The 24015-nt window shown below is 40.5% G+C and overlaps 1 protein-coding gene across 1 annotated transcript; it reads left to right on the forward strand.

Annotated features, from left to right (window-relative positions):
• The first annotated feature begins 1941 nt into the window (after positions 1-1941).
• LOC137286988 (small conductance calcium-activated potassium channel protein-like) lies at positions 1942-5052 on the forward strand. Its single transcript, XM_067819061.1, has 2 exons — positions 1942-2237; positions 2403-5052. Exon 2 carries the CDS (start codon positions 3066-3068, stop codon positions 4434-4436), a length of 1371 nt encoding a protein of 456 aa, XP_067675162.1. The 5' UTR covers positions 1942-2237; positions 2403-3065; the 3' UTR covers positions 4437-5052.
• The last annotated feature ends 18963 nt before the right edge of the window (positions 5053-24015 follow it).

Here is a 24015-nt window from a genome sequence, read left to right on the forward strand (position 1 = left end):
TAAGTTGTAAATGAACATGAACATACAGGTATGACTTTGCAGCATGTTACCGAATCTACACATGACTTTACGGTGACTCCGTGGCGGCCTGGAAATTGAACATTACTCCACTAAGAGTGGTTAATTTAAATATTAAATCAGAATATCCATCTCTGATGAAAATATTGTGTCCACCTCACCGTGGAAGGTGATATCAATAGACAGCGATTAGTTTCCCAGTCGTAGGTATTTCGGTATTTTGCTTTTTTAAACATATATTGGTATATCTGTACCCACATATAGGTAATGTATATACATATGCTTCTATTTTTCCCTTTATATTTTCTTAACAAGTATCTGTCGCTACATAGTTTCAGTATGTGTAATATGCGAATGAAGCATTATATCCTGAACGGTTGACCACAGACAGTGTCATAAATCGATGCAAGGCTGGTATCGATTTTTCTTTCAGTTAATATCGACAGCCGACTTAAAACACAAGGCCCATCTAAAGTCTCTTTGTTCAGTGTGTACAATATTGAAATTTGAAACAGTTTCACATACATCAAAAGAACGCTTGCTTCCACGTGAATATAATGATATACGTTTCTAATCGACACTGAGACGAACTGTAATTTCATACAGTAGTTTTCCAAATCATTAACTGACGGGGTGAGTGTAGTTGTACCTCCTTTTCCAATATTCCATTACAGTCACGGTTTTCCCTGTCCTGTCCAAAATCAAATCAGTGTAACACAACATACACAACATATCGGCGTATCCAGGAATTTCGAAAGGGGGTTGGCGTTTTAAGGAAGGGGGGTGGGGGAGCGTTTCACCTTCAAGGATAATGGTTTGATCGGATGGTTTAAACTAAAACAGGAAAGCCAAACTCCCACCAAATTATACAGATGCAAAATATAACGGTACCAAATGCAATTAAAACAGTGGCTGAAGAAAACAAAGGCACTTTTATCCTAGGAAGGCAGTATTTATACCAAAATGCCTGAAAACATATTTGACTCCCGTACGTTTCCTCGAGTTAACATTACGCTCTGGAATGATAACAGAGGCTTTGGCTACACTGAGGAGGGTGGGACGTGAGCGTGGTTCGGAGTGTGTGTGTGAGGGAAGGGGTGGTGAGGGGGATGGGGGGTGGTCGGTCATGTCATGTCATATTGGCATTGTTACATAACTTAAATTCTTAAGGGCATTAAATATCTCATACCGATTTGGAACGTTGATATATTTGGAAATCCATCCAACATTCTTACACGCGCAGCTATCCGATTTAGTTTGTAGTCTGGTTGATAACACTAATGCATTTCATAACTGTTGCTGAAGACTGAAAAGGGTTCGCTTTTCACTCAATCCGCAGATCCCCGAGTCTCAAAAGACCCATATCCATAATATATAGGGCCACATGCACTGGCACCGTTGGAAACATACAAAGCAACGCGAGCTGGGACTTGCAAGGGTAGGAGAAAAACTCGTTGGTGTTTACTTCTCTTGTATCGTAAATTCAGTCGCCAAACCTCTGCCCCCTCCTGAGGGAATTACAATATTGTGATGATCCAGTCTGTAGAGATTCCATCTCAACGTTTGTGCATTATGTGACCAAAAGCAAAGCACTGGAAAATAATTTTCGCGTTTAGTTTCATGATTATTTTATTAACTGCTATGCCATGTGAGCTGGGTGGTATCGATCTGTGTAAGTACGACAGTTCTATCAATGACGGCACAGATGCTGCCTGGATGCTGTGGGGATGAGGACTGCCGCATCTCGCTGTCAGCTTCACACTCCGGAGTTTATCTGATGCCCAGTGGTCAAACACTGACCGGATGAGATTGCTGCACTGTCTCAAACAGTGACCTGGTGGATATCACGCCCGGACATCTTCTCAGTCATGCGAGAACGTTGTGGACAATTATGTGTAAATTCGCCTAATGCTCTTAGTTTCCTCTGACCTTCGATGCCTCTGTTAACCGGCGGATGAACTTCATTTTCCATAAAAAGCAGAAGGATCCCCGAAAAGTGCTTCGAACTGAATGCTAAGCTTGACTTGTGAGAGTGACATTCTGCTTAAAGAGAAGACTATGGAGGCGGACTGGCTGTGTCAAGGGGGACCATAATGCTGTAATTAGCCGATATGGCTCCAATTAAGATTGGCTTATTCTCTAGAGGGTTGACCAGAATCAATGATTGCACCGCCCGGAATGTTGAGATCGAGGCAATGGTCGACGGATAAGTGCAGTTGGTATGTAAATGACACTCGGCTGACGCTCCTCCTTCTGCTCTCATAGCCCTCGCCCACGTGGCGCAGCGCGAAACTTCTCAATTGATAGAATGGACTATCGCTTTGCTGTATTGTAACGAAACATGTATGTGTGACCAAAGTAAAATTAATCGCTTCTGTTGACAGGAGGACAAACAGAACGCTTCTGAACTGCTCCCGACCGAGGTTTGCGCTGCAGCTCTAGGGGAAAGAGCCCCCAGGCTTGGAAGAAACAGTCATATCTCCCAGATTCAATAAACGTTCAGAATCAAGCACACGGCTTATCACAGTTACGGGCAAGCTGGTACAGGCTACTGTGTTTGCTGCAGTCCATTCTCTGGATAGTGGACGACAATCTTGGACGATCTTCGACTACCAAGAGCATGTTTGCGGAGAGCAATGGAAGTTGGTACTACCTGATGTGTAAGTATTGCAGGTGCGTGGTTTATTTACAACTGTTGCGCATGGATATCTACGTGTCCTTGCTGTAGAGTCAGTACTTTCAGCTGTCACATAGATATCAGAACAGCCGGCGAGTTAATCGACTGTACTAAATGGTAATACACCACAACCATGGCAACATTGTAGCAGGTCTGCTTTATGTAATTACCGTCAACAGACCTTGCTTCTTCATGTGTGCATAACCTTGTTTAGTCGTGACCTGGTGGCCCTGTGCGGGAACTCAAGCGAGTAAGACTCGCGTGTTTCATACTCCTGGGGTTACGGCAGAAGGACTGGAGAGTCCCCATGGTGTACTGACTGCAGGAATCCTTTGTGCTATTGAAGACGTGTGCAATTCATTTGGAAAGAATGAGCTCAATAATTGAGGACCCTGCTATTCCACTGGTTGGAATGAACAGGCATAGAAAGCACAAACTATACACCAGCTTTGAGCAACAGGAGCTAAAGTCGAAGAGGTTTGCAACCGTAGGAAGTAAACTGGCGAAACGAAAGGAATTGTTTGCCAAACGTAAGCGCGTCTGTGACATTGCGCTTGCGTTGGCTTTGTCTGGTATCTTGTTTATGGTTATAGAAACGGAACTAGCGTTTGCTAAGGTTGTATCCAGGGGAACTCTAGTATCAAACCTGCTGAAAATGTGTACTACTGCTTGTACTGTATCACTCCTGATATTTCTAGGATTGTACCATAAACTTGACATTCAACTCTTCACGGTCAACAATAGTGTAGAAGACTGGCGACTAGCAATGGGGTACAGGAGAATATGTTTGATCTGTTTTGAATTCATTGTTTGCATCGTGCACCCGATCCCAGGGAAGTTTGACATAACGTGGAGCTCAACCGACTCCGACAGCGAACCCGGGAGGAGGGACGTCTCCGTGCCACTAGACGTTGTTTTGTCGTTGCCGATGTTCCTCCGTCTGTACCTCGTCTGCCGAGCAATCCTCCTCCACAGCAGGCTATATCAAGACGCCTCGTCTCAGAGTCTAGGAGCACTCAACAGGATCAACTTCAACTTCCGGTTTATCTTCAAGTCTCTGATGTCCCTGTACCCCGACTATGTCTTGGCTGTCATTATGGTGTCTCTGTTCGTTATTGCCAGCTGGGCTCTCAGGTTGTGTGAAATGTATGGGGACAAAATCCATGCCAATTTCCTCAATACCATGTGGGTGATTGCCATTACCTTTCTGACGATAGGCTATGGTGATATTGTGCCTAACTCTTACTGCGGACGTGGCATATCAGTAATTACGGGTATTATGGGAGCCGGGTGCACCGCACTGGTTGTTGCCGTTTTGGCTCGAAAATTGGAGTTATCACGGGCAGAGAAATACGTTCATGATTTCGTTCTGGATGTTGATTTGGACAAGCGGCTGAAACACGAAGCAGCTAATGTCGTGAAATGTGGCTGGTTTGTATACAAGCTGAACAAACAAAAAAGTGCCGACAAGGAAGATAGACAGGTCCTAGCGCATCAACGGAAGTTGCTCCGTGCCATCTATAACATCCGGGAAATTAAATGTGCGCAGCGCCGCCTAATGGACCAAGCAGTCACTGTGGTGGAGGTGAGCAAGACCCAGATGGAGATGTCACAAAGTGTAGCTCAAATAAGACTCAGGCAGGTGGCGCTAGAAGAAAAGGTCAACAACATGGAGGCTAAGCTATCACTTATATACGATCATGTGGTTGCTATAGGCAACAGACTTCGAACAGGAAAATAGTTCCCTGGGTGCAAGTGTAATTACAAAAAAGTGCTAGTGACGCTCTTATCTGTAGCTTGAAAGATGTGCATTCTCCTGGGACCTGGCGTGAGCCACCATGTGGTAGTGTCATTGCATTAGTAAACTTAATGAATACGAAGACCTTTAAAACTTGTCCAGACATAAGAATGTCACTGACGGAAAATTTTAGCTGCTTTGCATTCTGAGTCCTTCATAAGTACTGCGCTATTTATTTCCCTTAGTATACTATTCTTGACAAAAATTAGTACTAGGTGCTGACTGATATTATTAAATCCGTGTTAGATGTTTCTAAATATACAGCGTGTATGATGTGATAAGGGTCTCATTCTCTGACATCCTTCATCCCTACAAGTGTCTTCTCATGTCCAGTGTGTTGATATATTTCAAATTGAAATCGTGTCACTGTAATTTAAGAAGGTAACTCTTCATCGTGGGAACCGTTGTGATGACTCTTGCATATACTGTTTGAGCGTTATTGTAAATTGTTTTAAGGAATCGTTGCATTGCAATGCTGATATGTGTACAATATTTGTGTATGTCTGAATGACTAAGAATACAGGAAGGTTTAAATGTATAATAAAAATCATGAATTGTGCTTCATGTAGTCTTGTATCCTATGACGACAGTGTACTAGCTCTTGTGACTATAGCCCTATGTGGTATATTAAATAACTATGAAGATAGTAAAGGTGAAGGTGGCTTGGAGTATAGTCAGGACTGAAAAATGAAGGTTGAATATCAATTGACTTATGTTTGCAAACGAAGTCACAGGGCAGATTACCAAACTTTGACTACATGGTTGCGTCCCTGATAAGTGACAGGATGTGCTCGTCAGCTGCCTGTCTGCGCTAACGGGTGTCGCACGGAACGGGACATGATTCCTGTACATCGGACTACGCTTCACGGTGTCGTAGTATTCCTAGAACTGTCAGAATCTCTGTGAGGTGTGGGGAGACAAGCTGGATGTGATAGCATATCATCGATCTAGCGTCGCTCAGATAACCAATAACTATCTTTTGTCCAGGTTTTGTTGTTTATAAACCACAATCTCTAATATTGTCGAGTGAGGTGTTAAACCATTTTAAAATCATTGGTAATGTGTTGCTCAGAATATCAACCACTAAATTTTCTTGTCCAGACTCGACTGTTTACAAACCACCATCTTAAAACATCTTAGTAAACAGGTGCACATCCATTATCGGTTTTTGACAGCAGTTGTTACTTTGTATAAGACAACTACAGCTACCTACGACAGTTGATCTCACCTTTAGGTGATCGTAAGTCTCACATTACGATAGACATACCGTTCACATCCGTTTCCCAATGTCGTGGACAACAATATGGATTATAAACAAATGCTTCTCGTGCTATCGCCTAATCCTAAGGAAAGGTTACACACGGGTTAGGTCTTGTTGGATGATCCTTGTTAAACTGGTCAGATCTGTGTGCTCTGTCCCGTTTTGTAGAGAGGTCGCAGCTTGTCACCTACCAGTTGCTACGTTGATATTCCAACATTCTTGGCGTATTATCGCCTCATCGACTGGCGTTACGCAGGATTGGGCGTACTTGGCACTCAACCAGTTAAAGTCATACCTATCAGAGGTGTCAACAGAGATGGGAGGCAGTGCAGCTGTTTCCAGAGCAGATGCCAGAGACTGCCGTCAAGACTTCACAAGATATGTGAGGTTTTTCCTTCATCTGCTGTGAGTGAGTGGGTATGGGTTTCCCCCGCCGTTAGCAATGATCCAGGAAATATCTTGGCGGTGGCAAAGGAAATGGGCTTCACGCAAAGGAAATGGACTTCACGCAATGTAACCATATGGAGAATCGAACGAGTGGACACTTTTACCATGAGGCTACCCCACCGACCCTCACTGGATATGTAGCTTACCTCGCGGATTAATTCTTTTTCCTGTCGTGACGTTTTCACTTTACATTACTCAGATAGATAGACGATTCTTGCAAGATTAAGTATGTTTGTGAAATTATGTAACATTTACTTTCTATTTTTGAGGAGCTTGTATGCAGTCTGTATGCAGTGTGTATCGGATCCCACAACCCAAGCAAATTAAAACATAAACCTCTTCTGAATTTACACTTTTCCGAGAGAGTGCACTCATGTTTCAAATTTTGCATGTTTACATAAAATATATGTCACCGCGCATTATATCAAGTACTAATAATAGTACATGCTCACTTGAAAACTGGAACTGATCAAAACGATTTTTTGTGTGGTTGTTTTTTATGTGATGCATTTATAACACTTCCTATCATCGCCACTGCATCGCCACTCCTCACTAAGCCCTTCTTGTTTGTTTCAGTTTAAGTCACTTACTTTCACACGTCAGTATATACGATTAATGTAATTTCAGATCTGCTGTGCAGAATTTGGGTCTTCAGTTGTTCTAGGACACGGTAGCCGTCCGATGTATGTATGTACAGTGGGAGCTGTCTAAACCGACACCCATTGGGACACATGCATGTATGTGTGGTGTGTGTGTGCGTGCGTATGTATGGACATGTGTGTGTGAACGTGCTTGTGTGTTACCTGTGCATATAAACATTGAAAGAGAACATCTTTCCCAAATTACCCCAAAGAGAGGGGTACGGTTCTTTTCCGTAAACATTATGAGGAAAATATCTAGGTTAGGTTGTTCCATTTTTGCAGTGCAGCTTGTATTCCGATTTATAGCACAGTGATGATGAATTAAAAATGCAACAATGGTGCTCGAATATAGATAATATTGTGGCATTCCGCACAGGCTTTTCACTCCCGAATCCAATATTGCAATTTTCCCAGCCTATATTCCCTAAACTGATACTGGTTCTGTATCAAGCACACAACAACATATATGTAATTAACAGCTGTTCGTCCATTAGGGTTGTGTCTCATTTCTGGGGGGCGTTGTCGCCATTACTTTCGAAATAGGTTTATAGAAGATGAATAATTATTCTTTTGTTTAAGGGTCTATTTGTGGTGTGCATATTTGTGCTTTAGAATGTATACAATTTCTCATATTATCGGATAACTCAAATTGTGTACCTGCCCTACCCGAAACGTCGTAACTAGACACTTGCTGAATTCGATATATACCTGTATACCTGTTCTCAGCGAACAATTGCTCCACATGCGTTTGAACAAGAAAACATGCTCAACCATACATTTTTATGAACACTTACCTTGTCCAGCCGTGTGCATACATGTACCTGAGCATTTGGTATTCCAGACCCATGCTGAGTCTAAGACCGCCTGCACAACAAGACATTTACTAGAGCATGTTTTATTCCAGACCTGTGTGAGAGCATCTGCTGAATTAGACCTGTTCATGAGCATTTGTTATTCCACAGATGTAAGCGCAGCTGCTGAACAATATATTTACAAGGCCATTTGTTATTCTAGACTCGTGTAAGAGCACCTTCAGGAGCACCTGCTGAAACAATACATTGACATGAACATTTGTAATTCCAGATGTGTTAGATCATCTGCTGAACAAGAGCATTACTTATTCTAGACTCATGTAAGAGCACCTGCTGAACAAGACATTTACATGAGCTTTTGTTATTCTAGAGGAGTAGGAGCACCTGCTGAACAAGACATTTACATGCGCACTTGTTATTCTAGAGTAGTAGGAGCACCTGCTGAACAAGACATTTACATGCGCACTTGTTATTCTAGAGGAGTAGGAGCATCTGCTGAACAAGATATGTGAATGCAGTTTGTTATTTCAAGACTTGTGTAAGAGCACCTGCATTTACGTCAGCATTTGTTAAACCAAACATGCAAAAATGCATTTGCTTTACGAGACGAGCATCCTAGCGCCTCGACCAGAGCACTGATTGCCTGCTCTTCTCATCTTATACCCACGTACATTCTTTGTTATACCTGCCCTGTTCTACTACTTTTACCCAATATCACTCGGCCTTTGTTCGAACTCTCACCCATTCAACCAGACTTCCAGTTGTATATTTATTTGATTCCGAACTGTTCTTCCAGACACAATCGACCAATATGTACTGATACCTGTATAAAAATCCTGTACCCAAGTATCTCGTCAACCCATTTTGCACTCGAAAATAATTTCTCTGTATTGGTCCTAAGAACCGTTTCCACCTTATTTGCTCCTTGTCATATCAATACCCGCAACATGTTTCATCTGAACGCCGTAAATGAAGGTTCTAAGACGTTAACAAGATACGCACCGGAGATCACTGCTTAATAACAATACATGTATACAAAGTAAACACTTATCAAGTAAAACCTTATCCATATGTATTTAACATCATACTGTTTATTTTCATGTAGGGTTTATATGTATTTGTTAAAAACGACTATGTACACAATGCACGTCGTGTCGTGTGTAAATGACATTCAGATATAAACTATGTCGTCCATGACACCTGTGAGTGAAAGCTGTATTCAAACAACCACTCAAATTCATAATTCACGCACCCTGTCGACAAATGACAAAGACGTTCAGTTTTTTTCTTGTATTTGGAGCTATTGTGTGTCAAGATATAATATTGATCTGAACCGACCTAACCTTTACAGGTAGTAACCTGCAAGTGTGCGAGAAACAACAGTCAACACAATCGATAAAGCATTTCATTTTCGTCAAAGCACTGAAGAAAGTTAATACTTCCCAAGATCCTAAGATCACAAAAACTACTGAAACACAATGGAATGTGAATTAAGTTATAATGGTATCATTTGTCATTCAGCATAGCTTCGTAGCTAAGTGTGTGTGTGAAAATTAAATAACACACGTAAGGTATAATTAAAGCAGTACATGGTATGTTAGTGTTTTAGTACTAAATGAAACAAGTAAATGTGTTCCGCTTGACTACAGGCAGAACGGGATATATTGTGTTACTTTCTTTGATCAATATCTTGTATCTCCTCCAAATACAAACACACGCTGGAATTACCTAGTTTCCGTGGCTATCGGAAGTAACCGACAGCGGTAGTAAGACATTCATTATTGGCGCTAGCGCCAGGCCATCGGTTTTCGCATATGTATTCGCGTGTCGTACGTGTGAATGTGGACAATAGCATATAAATGTTCTGTACATCTTCATCACCACGGTGAGTGGCTGTGAATTGTTCTCACACATTGCAAATGGGACGTGCCTGAATGCACATACCACCAATGTAAACATGGACATGTTAGACCAATGACCATGTTGATTGTGAATTGCCAACTGACACGTTAATGATTGTATCCAGCGAATGCACAAATGGTCAGAAACACAATAACAACGAACTGAACTTGTCTTAGCGTCACCGTACTATCACTGTTTACATCAGTCCAGTAGATACTATAGCTTCCATATTGGAGATATCCGGGGTATAGACATAGCATTAGTATCTCTCAAACCAGTCATGCAGTTTGGACATGTCATGATTATGAATCAATAGCATACATAGTAAACTTGTTATAGACTAAAAACTAAACATGTAAGAACATAAAAATATGTTATGCATGCGTGAAGGGACAAAGAGTGCAACATTCAAGCGACCATGTTTCAGTTTTCCAGTTTTCGGCATTTCTGCGTTTAGGTCTCGTTTAGGTCTCGTTTAGGTCTCATTTAGGTCTCATTAATATGTACGCACATGCTTGCTTGTTACACAACAACGTCACCAACGCCCATGGACGGGATGTGAATGACAGTGCGATATATACAATGTTACAATGCCTGTGAATAATTTCAATGCCTATTTTCTCACACCTATCAAACAAAGGAAAAAATAATACGAGCACACGGTTATTAATAACAGCTGCTTACATGCCAATATATATATATATATATATATATATATATGACTCGCAGTATATATATATAACCACCCAGGTGGTAGATGGGTATGCTAGATTAGATTAATATCCAATGAAATCAAGTAACTAAGTCATACATTATGGTTTCATAAAGGTCACGATGAGCAGGTAAACAGACACAAAGGGTCCTACAATGTGATAATGTTCGAATATAACCACTGACCGTTATCTTTCACTTCATGAATAAAGTTACAGTTTAAACACATAAGTCGACATTCTGTGGCATTTCAAGTTACGATGCTGCATCTCTGGAGACTCGCAGTAGATGGTAACACATCTCACATACAGCAGCTCCGGGCTAGGTGTAACCAGCTGGGTTGACTTAGGTAACATCCTCGTGTAACACCCATATCTCATTGAACAATCTTGTTTTCCGTTATTTTTCCCTTTGGATGAAAGCTGTACTCGGATGGTCGAGGGATGGTTGGTATAGTTTCTTGGTGCACAGTGCCGCTCTTCATGCTGGTGTTATGGGCTGTTGTTTCTCTGCGAGTCAGTGATGTGTTTGTGGTATAACAGCATTGTGTCATAATTGTTGGTTAAATGATGACATTCAAGGAGAGGGAACAAGGAGAACTGGAAATGCTAAGTGTGGGTTAATTTACGAGATGTAATGGCGATAATGATGCCTAATGATGTCAGGGTGAGTGCTCCCTGTCACGCGGCGTTGTTGACACAGCATTCGCTGTTGTCACAACTCGCTGAGGTGAAACTGAGTTTCACTTCGCGTTTAAGATCACTGCGGTTTTATTGTGTGATTGTGTTTGTGTGTGTGTGTGCTTGCCCGGAGAAATGTCGGTGTCTCTAAAGGCAGTACAGCAATAGTTAAACACCCTTATAACGCCATGCCCCAAATCAGGAAAAGAACTAGCATCGTCCTTTCGCGTTACATACTACAACACTTCGGCTCTCCGAGCAGACACTCTAGCCATGAGACTATGGAGTATGTGTGTATCTATGTGTGTCTGTTTAATGTCGAAAGTCAGACAGACTGATAACAAGTATCATTTTTAATGACATCTGAGATGACGTCAACCGGGGATGGCATCCAAGGGATAAGCTTTATCCCAACGTTCAGGTTGTGGTCGTTGCAACGACATTTCGTCAAGAATCCGTTTCGATACAATGTCGTCATGTTGTAATTGTTTGAAGAAACCTTTTTGAAAAAAAAAATTGTAGTTTGTAACTGTTGTAAGAAATAGCTTTGCTTGTTATTCGTGTTTTCAGAATCGTTTCAGGAGCCTTGTTGATTCGATTTTATATTAGTAACATTACCGCCGCTGTCAGAAGAACACGCACTATTTCTTTGAGTCAGTAGCTGCGCTGATACAATTGATAATACTCGTCAAAAACAGGATCTGCAATTAAAACCTTTACTACGTCAAAAGCCTCATTGTTACCATACACAGTGCCACTGTAACTAAGAGATGCCAGATGAACCGAATATCAGTTTACTGCGTAGAAGGCATTGGTACAAACAGCAACTCCGTAACCATAGTAACTGCCATAAGACTGCACTGAGGAATTATTCGGTGTTTAACTCTCTTTCGAAGGATTCATTCTTCCATATGCCATGTTTTTTTCCTCTTGACGTTATGACCTTCTACATTGTGTTTGTTTCCAGTGTCTATCTGACAAACGTTGAGAAACACTCCATATTTGATTCCTCGTCTAAATGATTTATGAAGCAAAGAAACACTGATGCTGGACATCGCACCACGCATAGCAATTACCCCGTGGCATAAAAGATGGTTCATATAATTTGGAAATGACAGTGGCCATAATTAAGTCAATTCCTGTGTCAAAACAGACATTGAAAGTGACTCTCGCGAGCACGGACATGTGCTGACCAACCGAAATGAATACTCAAAGATAATTTGTTATTTGATCCCACTCTGAAGGGATTCGGACACGCCTGGGGGATTCAACTTAGATGGCTGGTCTGCTCTTGCCTGAATAGGGTCATGGAAGCTGAAGTAGTAGGCACTTGGTTAGAAGTCTCATCTTCATAACAACTAGTACAGGCTATTTCCCCTTTTAGTCTACTTAATAAAGAACATGCCCAGCTAGCTTGTAATACAGTATCAGACAAAACAGGTTCTAAGGAGGGTCAACTTGTTCATAACAATGCATGGGATGTTTTGGTGTCATCAGTCCATAAAGGAGTTAGTAAATACATCTAAACGTCGCATTCACTGCGATAGAGACTGTCCATAGATCTTGCGTTCCCTTTATCATTACAACTTTTTAAAATGCCTCTCAAAGATGGAATACAGTATCAGTGTCTGATAACGCCTAGATGACCATATGGCATAGTTACTCGTCCTTTGTTCGGTAACGAGTGATTCTAATTTTACGCCGCATTCAGCAATATCCCAGCTATATTTCGGCGGTCTGTAAATAATCGAATCTGGACCAGACAATATTGTGCCCAACAGCATGAGCACCCGTCTATGCAATTGGAAACCGATGACGTGTCAACCAAGTTAGCGAGCCTCATGATGCGATTCCGTTAGTCGCCTCTTACGAGAAGCAAAGTCGCCTTTTATGGCAAGCATGGGTTGCTGAAGACCTATTCTACCCCCGATCTTCACAGGTTCGCTCGGCAACAAACTATATCGGACATTGCTTCGTATACATTATTAAGAGGATGAAAGTAATTGCTAAGTGATGATACAGGCATGAATTTTGTATATTAATGGCACCGCAAATGGGATATACCACAGATCTTATTAAAGTAGGGTAACAATGTACGAATATGGAAATACTCTTGTCCGTTAGTTACTTAAGTGAATTAACATAACGGTATTGAGGACAGGATCGTGTACTGTGTGAAATTATGCATTATCGATGTGCATAGTGAACGGAGGCCAACCATATAATGTTCCTGCACATTTCTTTGTTGGTGACCGACAAAACGTAACGAAGTAAATAATTTTAGGGTATAGTCATTTTAAAAGTATAAGTCATGACATGACAAAACTATGCGCGAGATTTATGTGGAGTAATTTTCGAAACCTGTTTTTTTGGATTAAGTAGTAACTTGAAAATCTTCAGAAATAGTTGAATATGTTAGTTCCATCCGTCGGAAGATTGATCTCTTCAAGATAACATTCCATCAGAAAGCGTTCGTGATCTGGGAAAAATAAACAATATATTCTCTTGGGTCTGATGTCTCATTTAATTGTGTAGGGCTGGTATTGACCTTGAGGTATCCATTTAAGGTACATTCAAATTCCCGTTTCGTGTCCAGTGTGTCTGGTTTAAAACCACTTTTAACAACGGACCTGCAGTATCACAGTAGTGATGAAAGAAGAGCGCCTCATAAATCCTTCCCATTCTAGTAATCGGACCAGAGCCTTAGGTGTAAAGACCGAACGCTTTAAGCAGTGGACGACTCAAGTGTCCCTAGTCAAAACAAGATGATGTTTTTCACCTAACTTAAGAATGTTCAGTATAGCACCACTCAGCAGCCATATGTGAATGCTTGAGCGGAATGTAACGCCGCATCGAACAACACTTCAGGGTTCATAATGCATGTCAACTTTCATATGAGAGAAACCAGAAAGTAACGAATGTTCGACGTCTACCAGATTGGTGAAACTCACAAGTGCGGGCAAGATGGTGACAAGCCAAAGACAATAACCAGAACCTGGGATTCGAACCCGCGTTCACTGAGGGGTCCTCTTTTAAAGGAAGCAGTTGTGCAAAACATTTGTGAATAACACGAAATACGGCGGGTCATTATGGTCTAACAATCAGTAAAATGTTTGGTGACCATCCAACGACCCGTAGAAAACATATTCTTAAAAATCAGATGACACTAAAACGTAATAAGGATGCAGACACACTGCAATCGCGAAGTCCCAAAACGCAGCTTTGATATCGTCATTTAACTGTACAAATTCAATTACAGCGGTTTCAGTAGCACATAGTATGCTGTTCGTGAAGATCTGGTTCTGCACCCTGTGCTCGTCGGTTTACGCTCATTCTGCCTACATAGCATTCTGCCTACAGACGTAAGCAGTGTAAGCAGAATGAAAAATATCAGGCCATCCCTGATTTAGAAATGGACTTGCCCATGACAACAACATAAAGCAATCTTGATTGCTTTTGGATGAGACCTTTGTGCCAGACGCCACAAAGCTTTACTAATGTCAGTTAATATGGCCATGGTGTTTTGTCTTTCTGCTTGCGCAACCTTAACGTCCTGTTCCAAAAGTATGGTCTAAAGTTTGTCGTTTGGGCGTAAAGCCACTCAGGTCCTCCTTATTTAGGTTTTAGTGAGGATTCCGTGTCTAAGATGATTGTTTTACATAGGTTGGATGTGAGTGATAATGGTCGAAAGGACTCGGGGTTGTTGTTGGCTTCCTTGGTTTGAGGATTGGCACCATCCTGGCTGTTTTCTAAGATGTAGGCATATTACCTGATGTCCAGATATGCTTGAAGAGATTAAGTGTCAGGTTTTGCATGTTAGATGGGAGCTTGTTTAACATTGTATATGTGATGTTATCTGGACTTGGGTCTGAGTCTGTTTTTTGGATTTTAGGGATGCTTTGAGTTCATGTATGTGAATTTGCTTGTTTATGGGAAGGTGAGATTGAGGGGTTGAAGGGTGTAGGTTGGGCGGTTTTTATGGTGCCTTGGAAATGTGTAAGGTAGTTGGTAGAGCTGTTGATTTTGGAGAAGTGGGCAGCAACTACTTTAGCTTTGCCTATGTGGGCAAGTCTGGGAGGTTTGTTGAAATCATGTTTGGAATTGCCCTGTATGGCTTTAAATTTGTTCCACAGTTTCCTAGAGTTTTGATTGCTAAACCTTAATTTGTTTAATTTCGGTTCTTAGTGTTTTGACCAAAACAATGTCCCTTACAGGCATCGAAACTAAGTTTATATGTCAACGTTGTAGGTAATATAAATGCACAAAACAATTTAGAGAAAAGCCAGTCTGTTCACTGTTTTAAGTGATAGGAAACAAATAATAAGAGAACAGTAGGTGACAAAATCACAATAATGTCCATATAAAAGGATGAATCAAAACAACTCAAACGAAAACCGAAGACATATATAGAACACACAAAAAAAGTTCTTCCATTTTTTCTTTTAGGGAGGTAAGGTCAACAATTATCTGTCGCTTTCTCATTCTGCCAACACAGATGTGACAAACAAACCAGGGCTCGTATCGCTTTTAATTGTAGGCAGAATGAGACGTATGCAGAATGAAAGGATACCTGCTCGTCGTATGAGGCGAATAACGGGTCGGATGGTTACACTCGCTGACTTGATGTCATCTGGACTCGCTGACTTGATGTCATTTAGACTCCCTGACTTGATGTCATGTACACTCGCTGACTTGATGTCATTTAGACTCGCTGACTTGATGTCATTTAGACTCGCTGACTTGATGTCATCTACACTCGCTGACTTGATGTCATTTAGACTCGCTGACTTCATGTCATTTAGACTCGCTGACTTGATGTCATCGCATTCCCATTCAGTCTCTGATCCATTCTCAAATATATATACATATAAACCACCGATATAGCAGTGAGCACCGTTAAACAACAAACACATTACGCCTTATTTCACCTACAGACTTTCTTGTAAAGAAAATGGAATAGTTATGTATATTATTAATGACTTGCTCATATAGTTACCGTTCGCTCTGAAAAGATATCCGCTTGTAACCATTTGGAAAAATGGCTTGGGCCAAATGTCAGGAAAAAGATAATATTTCGAATGAATGTGTCTCACTGTACAACCACATATTCATTTTAGTTCATTAATTACAGGCATGAAACACATTATACACAATAGGGAAATCCAGAATGTCACGGGGCATTCCAGGAAATCAAAGGGGAACGTATTAAATATTATGCTTTATCAATATAAACAGATCATGCAAAGTCAAATTGTTGGTTAACCTCTCGAGCTCACACTTCTTCTCATAATGAAGTATTAAACAATATATACGTATTCATGGGCTTTGCTAAAACTGAAATGCGAGAGCAAAAATGAAAATATTATGCAGGGTACATCATCGTCGTATATCAATAAATAACTCATCTCTTCTCAGTTTACCATTCAGAAGAAAAGTAGTTTCACAACCAGCAACCTACATTTTAGTAAACAAGAATCTTATTTTACTGCCGCTCTAATACACGTTACAGAGACAAAACAACATTTGCTTATAAAGTAATCTCATGACAAACCACAATGTTAATAGAACGATGATTAATAAATCAATAGCAATTTCATGATAACAACCGGTATATTTAATAAATGTAACACATTTTGTTTCCATATCTAATTTGATTCAAATCTGCAAACAATAGTGATGAAGAGGTAAACACATAGATAAGACAGTTCACTATATCCATATAGAATTGTCTCTAAGCAGTATAGTATGATCTTAGAACGATGAGATCTTCCGTGGTGATTGTTGAAAGACTTATTGCATGCGTGATCCATCGTCCGTACATTGTAGGAACATCCAATAATTGTCCCCAGAGGCTGCAACTAATTGTCAGTAGGTTCAGTAAAGCAAGGGCTACTGCTTCTCCTCACTACTGAGTCTCACTCTGGCAGTGATGCACAAATAACTTGCTTGCTATCAACTCGTCCTTCATTGGCTAGTCTGACGAATGTCATGAGAACATCTATATATATATGATTGTGTTAACTACAGCAGAAACCTGCATAGGGACTGTGTTTAAACGCATCGATTGTTTCACTAAATAAGTCATACAAAGTAATGGAACATTTTAAAATTTAACTCCTTACGCCTGACGTAACCTATAGAAACAGAGATGATACGACTGCCGCAACTTATGGATCAATACATATCATGGTAAGAGTGATTGAATGAGTTTTGAGTCGCACTCAGCAACATTCTAGCTATATGGCGGCGGTCGGGAAGAAACGATCGACCACATAACCACCCAAGCATTTGAGATACGATGACACGTGTCAATCAAGACAGCGGGCCTGACCACCTGATCCCGTTAGCTGAGGGTATGTGGAACTATATATAAGGCATCGCAGAATGACCCGATTAGAATACTTCGCCTATCACCATATATGTTACGCGAACTCACTTGAAATGGGCTACATCATGCATTTAACATTAAAGCATTCATATATCAACAAGCTTGAATGTGTACAAATGTAAGCAGACACACTGATTAATAAAGGAACTGTCAGTTAATTACATCCCTGTGGCGTAATTCTTTAACAATGGTAAACATTCAATAATGAAAAGAGAAAAAAAATTCATCAGGTTTCGAAAACATACGCTTAATTCAAAAGTATAACTTTAAAGCCTTTACTATGTACTTATCTATCATTGTGAACTGAAATTATATTGTGAATATGTTTACCGCTATTGTTACTAAGTGACATTAAGGATGGGGGAGTAGAGCGACCCAGGTCCCGATTTCTCGAAACAAACTTAAGTCTGAGTTTTGACTTAAGTTCAAGTTTTTGCTCAAATATGAGAAAATCCAGGAACATGCATTTTCCAGAATGAAATGAAATTGGTATCCAGCTCAAACATAGTAGACAATCTGAATTTGGTGACAGATTTGTTTAGTTGTTTGGACTTTTTTAGCCTAAGAAATGCAGTTCTGATAAAAATTCAGCTGTGTTAAATGGTCAAACTCAGTTTGAGATTTGAGTTAAAACTTAAGTTTGTTTCGAGAAATCGGGCGCTGGTGTCTAAGCGTCATCGTGTCACGGCCATGACCTGGGTTCAGTTCCCCACATGGGTAAAATGTAAGTCCATTTCTGTTGTCCCCGTCGTGATATTGCTAGAACGTTGGAATACGTATTACCATATTCACTCACTCACTTACTCACTAACTCACTCATTCACTGACATTAATAACGCCATTATGACGTCACGAACATAATGTTGGCTGTCACAGTGATTTAGATATAATGCCACCTTGGCAACCTGCTCACATATATGGAGCTTCGGGATTCATCCTTGTTGTCGTGAAGCATACATGATAACACGTATCGACTTTTCGAATTGTCCGACCAGAGGACAGAACAAGCAGCCCTCCAGGCTCCAACTCCAAGTGGAATCTCTATACCGGAAGTTCAAACTCGGCAAAATAATATTCTTAAAAGGGACTTAACAGTTTTCAATTTGGGTCAGTAAATAGTTTGCCTAGATTTTCAAAGCATTCTGTAACTGTTTACTTTATCCATGAATTGCATTTCCAGATTTATAAAAAGCGCACGATCTCCATTATTTGCCAAAGATCAGGTATTTTAACAATATAATTCGAGAAGCTCATCTCAACATGTTGTTCCGCATCATATCTAGACACTTGTAGAAGTATAAAATACAGCATAATCTACGATTAAGAAATAGAAACAATCGTTTTGCTGTTTAATGACAGTGCCCGTTGTTGATACTACAGCATGAAGATATTCGAGAAGGCTGGAATTATTGCCTTTGGTGTTATTTTTATGTATTTCTACCAAAAGCAAATGAATTAAATTATGTTTGCAATTTATACGTAACCCTTGCTATGCACTTCACAACATATACCTTTAGGCGAGGTTCTACAAGGCCAAACAATCCAGGGAGCAACAGCATGAGCATTGATCCATGCATTTGAGATACGAGGAAGGGTGTCACTCAAGTTAGCCAGCCTGACCACCTGTCTCCATAGTCGCCTCTTACGATCAGCATGATGTACTGAAGATCAGTTCTTACCGGACCTTCACGGGTCCCCATAGAATGAAGATATGGGCAAATGTATAGAGCCGCAGAATGACCATAGTATAATACTTTGCATGACACTATGTATGTTTAGAAGTTATTTATTGTTTGAAATTCATACGAAGCTGTTGCTATGCACTTCACAGCATATACCGTTAGACAGGGACCTCCTACAACATAACCTAAGTGGGTATTGCTTTGCCGTTAGTCTCGCTTGCCTAGTAGTCATTTAACCAATTTCGGAAACAAATCAATAAACGAAATGCACTGTAAGTCGCTATGATACTCTGACTCGCTGTGAACAAACGGGCTCTGTACATTCTGTTATAGCTGTTTATCCCTGCATAAAACAGTGTATTGAAGTTGTTCCTATCTTTCATTGCAGCCATGAAAGAATGCAATAAATATGATGTCCAGTTAGGCATTGGAAACTTTCCTATTCGCTTACATGTTGTTCCCCACGTAGAATTTTATCATCGTGAATATTGGATTTATTTCTCTCCCTGAAGCTGTTACACGCTCTTACCGTCTCCCGAACACTATAAGTAACTCTCACACACGTTACTTAATGGCCCTGCTGAAATGGAGTCCAACAGAGCATACTCCTAAGATGCGTCTTTAAAGACATGAAATACCAACGGTCTCCCTGGGGACACATAACGCGCTGTCAGTTCTGTCAGCGGTGAGCCAAGACTAGACCTAGACGGAGCTCTCACCACACAAGCTTCACATCTTTCATCCGACAGGATTGGCTCAATTTGGAAGCTGCGAGAGTGTTTTGGTGCCAGTGACAAGTAATAAATAGGTTTTAGTTGATGTTTACATTTGACCAAAGACAAACTTAGATCATTTCCCTATAAATTTCATCACACTGAATCCAGGTAGAAGTTGGAAAAGATAGCCATGTTGATTCTGATTAAAACAGACAGGGTCGCCACTGGAGATCATCTGGAGGGCAAGAAAACAACTAATTGCATTGTCAGAAACAGTAGCAGTTTGGATAGAGGCACCTGAAGGCGATTACACGAGATTTGAATGATAAATATTTTCTCGGAATCACGCCTGAGGTATTTTGCATCATTGCACTGTTTCGCTGTAGACGTGACCTGATATAGGTAGAAGAACAAATGGTTGAGTCGGTTAAATAAGTAGAATAAAGGCATCGCCAAAAAGTCGCCACGCCAAAAACCCGGGTTCGATTCCCCAGATATGTGAAGCCCATTTGTGGTGTCCCCAGCCATAATGTGCTGGAATATTGCCAAAAGCGGCGTAAGAACACAACTCATTCACTCACTTTAACAAATGTGTATTGCACTGGAATGGACTTCTATTGAAAAAATTATTAAATGAATAAATGGTCTTTTTGTGAAATGTTTCTACAGTGAGGCTTAGAATTTATCAGCCCCATTCATACATTCAAGGATTAATCCTCACATCATATTGATGAGCTATGCCAGTGCTACAACATGGCACTACGGATGACTTCGGATTCACGCAGATGTGTAATCATTATAACTATGATTACAGATAAAGGCAGTAATGTAATCCTTATATCTGTGGTTACAGATTGACGCAGCTATTGAATCCTTTACCGATGATTACAGACAGACGCAGCAAGGTAACGTATGATTACGAATAAACGCAGATATATAATCCTTCCATCAATGATCAGTTCAATTGACCTTTTATAAGTCAGTGAGTAATAAGAAGCCAATAATAAGAATATTCGTATTCCGTTGTCACGCAACAGTGACTTTTGTTTGACAACGGTGTAAGAATCTACACTGAAACGTCGCATCATATATGCGAAGGAAGTTGTTCTAAGTACCGTACTTATTTATATCTAACTAATCCTTGTGTCTATGGTTACGGGTTAACGCCGAACTGAATTCTTTATATCTTTGGTTGTGTGGTCATGGATAAGAGATGAAATCCTTGTCTTTGTGGTTATAGTTTAACGCAGACATGTAATCCTACTATCGGTGGTTACAGTCCAACGCAGATATGCAATCCTGATATCTATGATTATGCTTCAGCTATAGAAACATGATGCGTGTATAACAGATTAACCCAGATACGTAATCTTGATTTCTGTGTGAGAGATCTGTATATGGGAAATAGAAGCCGAGTGGACGCTTTGACTATAAGGCTAACCCAAAGACCCCAAGTGTAATGTATAAAACGGGTTAATGAAGATATGTAATCACGATATCTCTTGGAAAGGTTACTTCCAACTTTGTTTGAATAATTGATTATATTAAAAATATGGCTTTGGCATTTCAGTCACGTGTTTGGCGTTCCTGCACACGTGTTCTATGACTTGATCCGCTAGCGCTGTTGTCGGAACATGACCCGCACATCCCCATTCATAATCTGTGAAAATGACAAAAATATTTGTAAGGGGGATATGTCGATCTGACCTTCCTTTTGCAACGCTGCCTTCCAAATGCTCATATACTGCTATTGAGCAGCTATCAATGTATTATTCGTTTTATGAACAGAACTACCATTTGAATAGCCTCTATTCAAATACATGTGTATGATGCATTCTTCCCTGTCTTTGTTTGGGAACGAATACGGCGCGAAGAGGCTCAGTAGACACATGATACATATACATACTGACTTGCACTTCTGTCGTGTAACAACTCTCTGTACAGCGACAGGTTTCCCATGTGTCTTCACTGTAGAAGGGCGCTGTGATGCGCAAGATGCATCACCCCGACTTTATTACGTTCGTGTGACACATGTCGGTTTGTCTTCTGCTTAACGTATTTGTCCATTTAATTCCTTAGCATGTAAAGGGTCTTTGATTCGCGTGGATGTCTCTTATAAGCTGTTCCCTCCTTAGTGTGAAATCCATTTGCCTCCAGATATGATGAACAATTAATGGTCCAATGCATTTTGATTTGAGTTATTATACAGTATGGAGTTCGATGGCTGTGAAACAATTAATGATCACTTCTTGCAGTCTCTCTAATCATAACGGTAATCATTATCACATAGGGAACAAGGGCTTCGTTACACAAAACTGCTTTACTGAAACTCCAGGCACTTTTTGACAAAACAGATGTTCAATTATTGATAACACGTTGATACTGTCCCTTCAATAAGCTAAGCCTTTCCATCAATATTTCATTGTCCTATTACATGCGAGGCAGACACGGAATATATAACAGAGATTGCCTTGGATATAAGCACAGTTACAATCAAACATGGAATGAAGTGGAACTAAAGAGATTAGGCCACTCTGTGATTAAACTGCCTGGAGCGAATTGCCTATCAGTCGATAATTGACAGATTGTTGATTATAATACAAAAAAATAATGTCAACAGCATTTGAGGTATTTTTGGTCATCAGCTACAAAATGTACTGGCGTCCCTTAGCGGTTACTTTTACTGCTCAAACCTTTCAGGAATTCCTGGACAATTCAACTTGATATGTAGTCGCAAGGGCATATCTCAAAAACCCGTGTTCATTAGAAGGGGAACATTTCCGTTACTTATTTTAGTCATCGCTTTTCTGTCAGCATGTACGTCTAAGGTATTTGCTTAAGCAGGAAAAGGGTTATTATCCTGTACTCTCACAGAACAGATCCCCGTGGATTACTTTGAACTGGCTTGCCAATGGAGAACTCCATACTGGTAAAAAGTCCTTTTCCAGTGCCACATCTTTGAGCAAATACAATATTCAATATTCTTCCTCTTAAACATGGCAAGATAGAAGAAGCAGGATCAGGTGGTTTGCTTGAAGGTAGTACTTTATGAAGCATCTCATGGAAAGTCAAACTTATGTGTACTTTGGGATGCCAGTTAGAGCCAAAACCTAGGATGAATATGTAAAGGGCAGCTTCGGACAGAATACAAATATAGGCTTACGAAAATCTGGAGTTACGAACACTTACACGGTGCCGTCCTATCATAATCTTTTGGTATTGTTGAAACAAGAAAATAAGACTATTGGCGCCTTTACAAGAAGATGAATATCAGATAATAGAGTCCACTATCCTCGTCCAAGTTGTTTATATGTATCAGTTTCAATGACTTTGAGTTTCACAGTTATTTCTACGATAACCCTCTTGTGAAGCATGTCAAAACTCACGAAGAAAGAAAAACACTCCATAACTATGTAATAGCGCCAAGGGTGTTGGACAGAATCACAACGTCACTGTTGACGGGTCTGTAATGAATGTACAGAAATGGGTGCCACATCAAATTGGATTTAGGATTTAATGTCCAAACGTGTCCGAACAACGTTGGGGTGGAGTGGGAATATACAGGTCCACTCCGATATCGAAATATCCAGCTTTGATTGATTTGATGAAAAGGTAAACATGTAAGTATTGGCCAGGTACAATTCTACCATCCTGCTTCTTAGAGGTACAGCGTTTCACGGAAGTTACATTCTGATCCTTTAGTTCAGCCACTATTTCGTCTTCGGACAGGTCCGCCCAACAATCGGCTATATCCATAACAATGACTCTCCTTGAGAGCTGGATGAGCTGAGTCAGCAACATTGGCATTTGCCAATTGATGTTGTTGCAATAAACTGAAGGATTGCTGTCGGCACGCACACCCAATAAGTAGCGTACCGCCTCGGACACGTGAAACGTTCTCAACCTCTCCACAAATATATTGTATTGTCTTTGATATTAGGAAGGGACTGATCTTGAGGAGTTCACCATTGGTAGATTCAATAGTTATGAACTTGGACCAAGTTTCTTTATGATTTGTACCTGAAGCATCTTTATTATAAGAAAGATGACCAGCCTCTAAACGTCTTTTTTGGTCATTTCTCGTGGATCCAGAAAGTAAATTTGACATGGTCTTGATAATAGGTGTCAACGAGGACAATGTTTTACTGCAGTGGATATCCTGCTTGCAAACACCAGGGATACAGGAGTGCTATACTCCAGTAAATACGACATGAGTCAAAATGTCAGGTTGGTTCGGCTCATAACAAGAATTTGCAGACATATTGCGCACAGAGGCCGACCT

This window comes from Haliotis asinina, chromosome 6, assembly GCF_037392515.1.
Source record: "Haliotis asinina isolate JCU_RB_2024 chromosome 6, JCU_Hal_asi_v2, whole genome shotgun sequence".
Taxonomy (NCBI): domain Eukaryota; kingdom Metazoa; phylum Mollusca; class Gastropoda; order Lepetellida; family Haliotidae; genus Haliotis; species Haliotis asinina.

Excerpts from the sequence above, each read along its gene's own strand:
- LOC137286988 (XM_067819061.1), top strand. The coding sequence starts at position 3,066 with ATGAGCTCAATAATTGAGGACCCTGCTATTCCACTGGTTGGAATGAAC.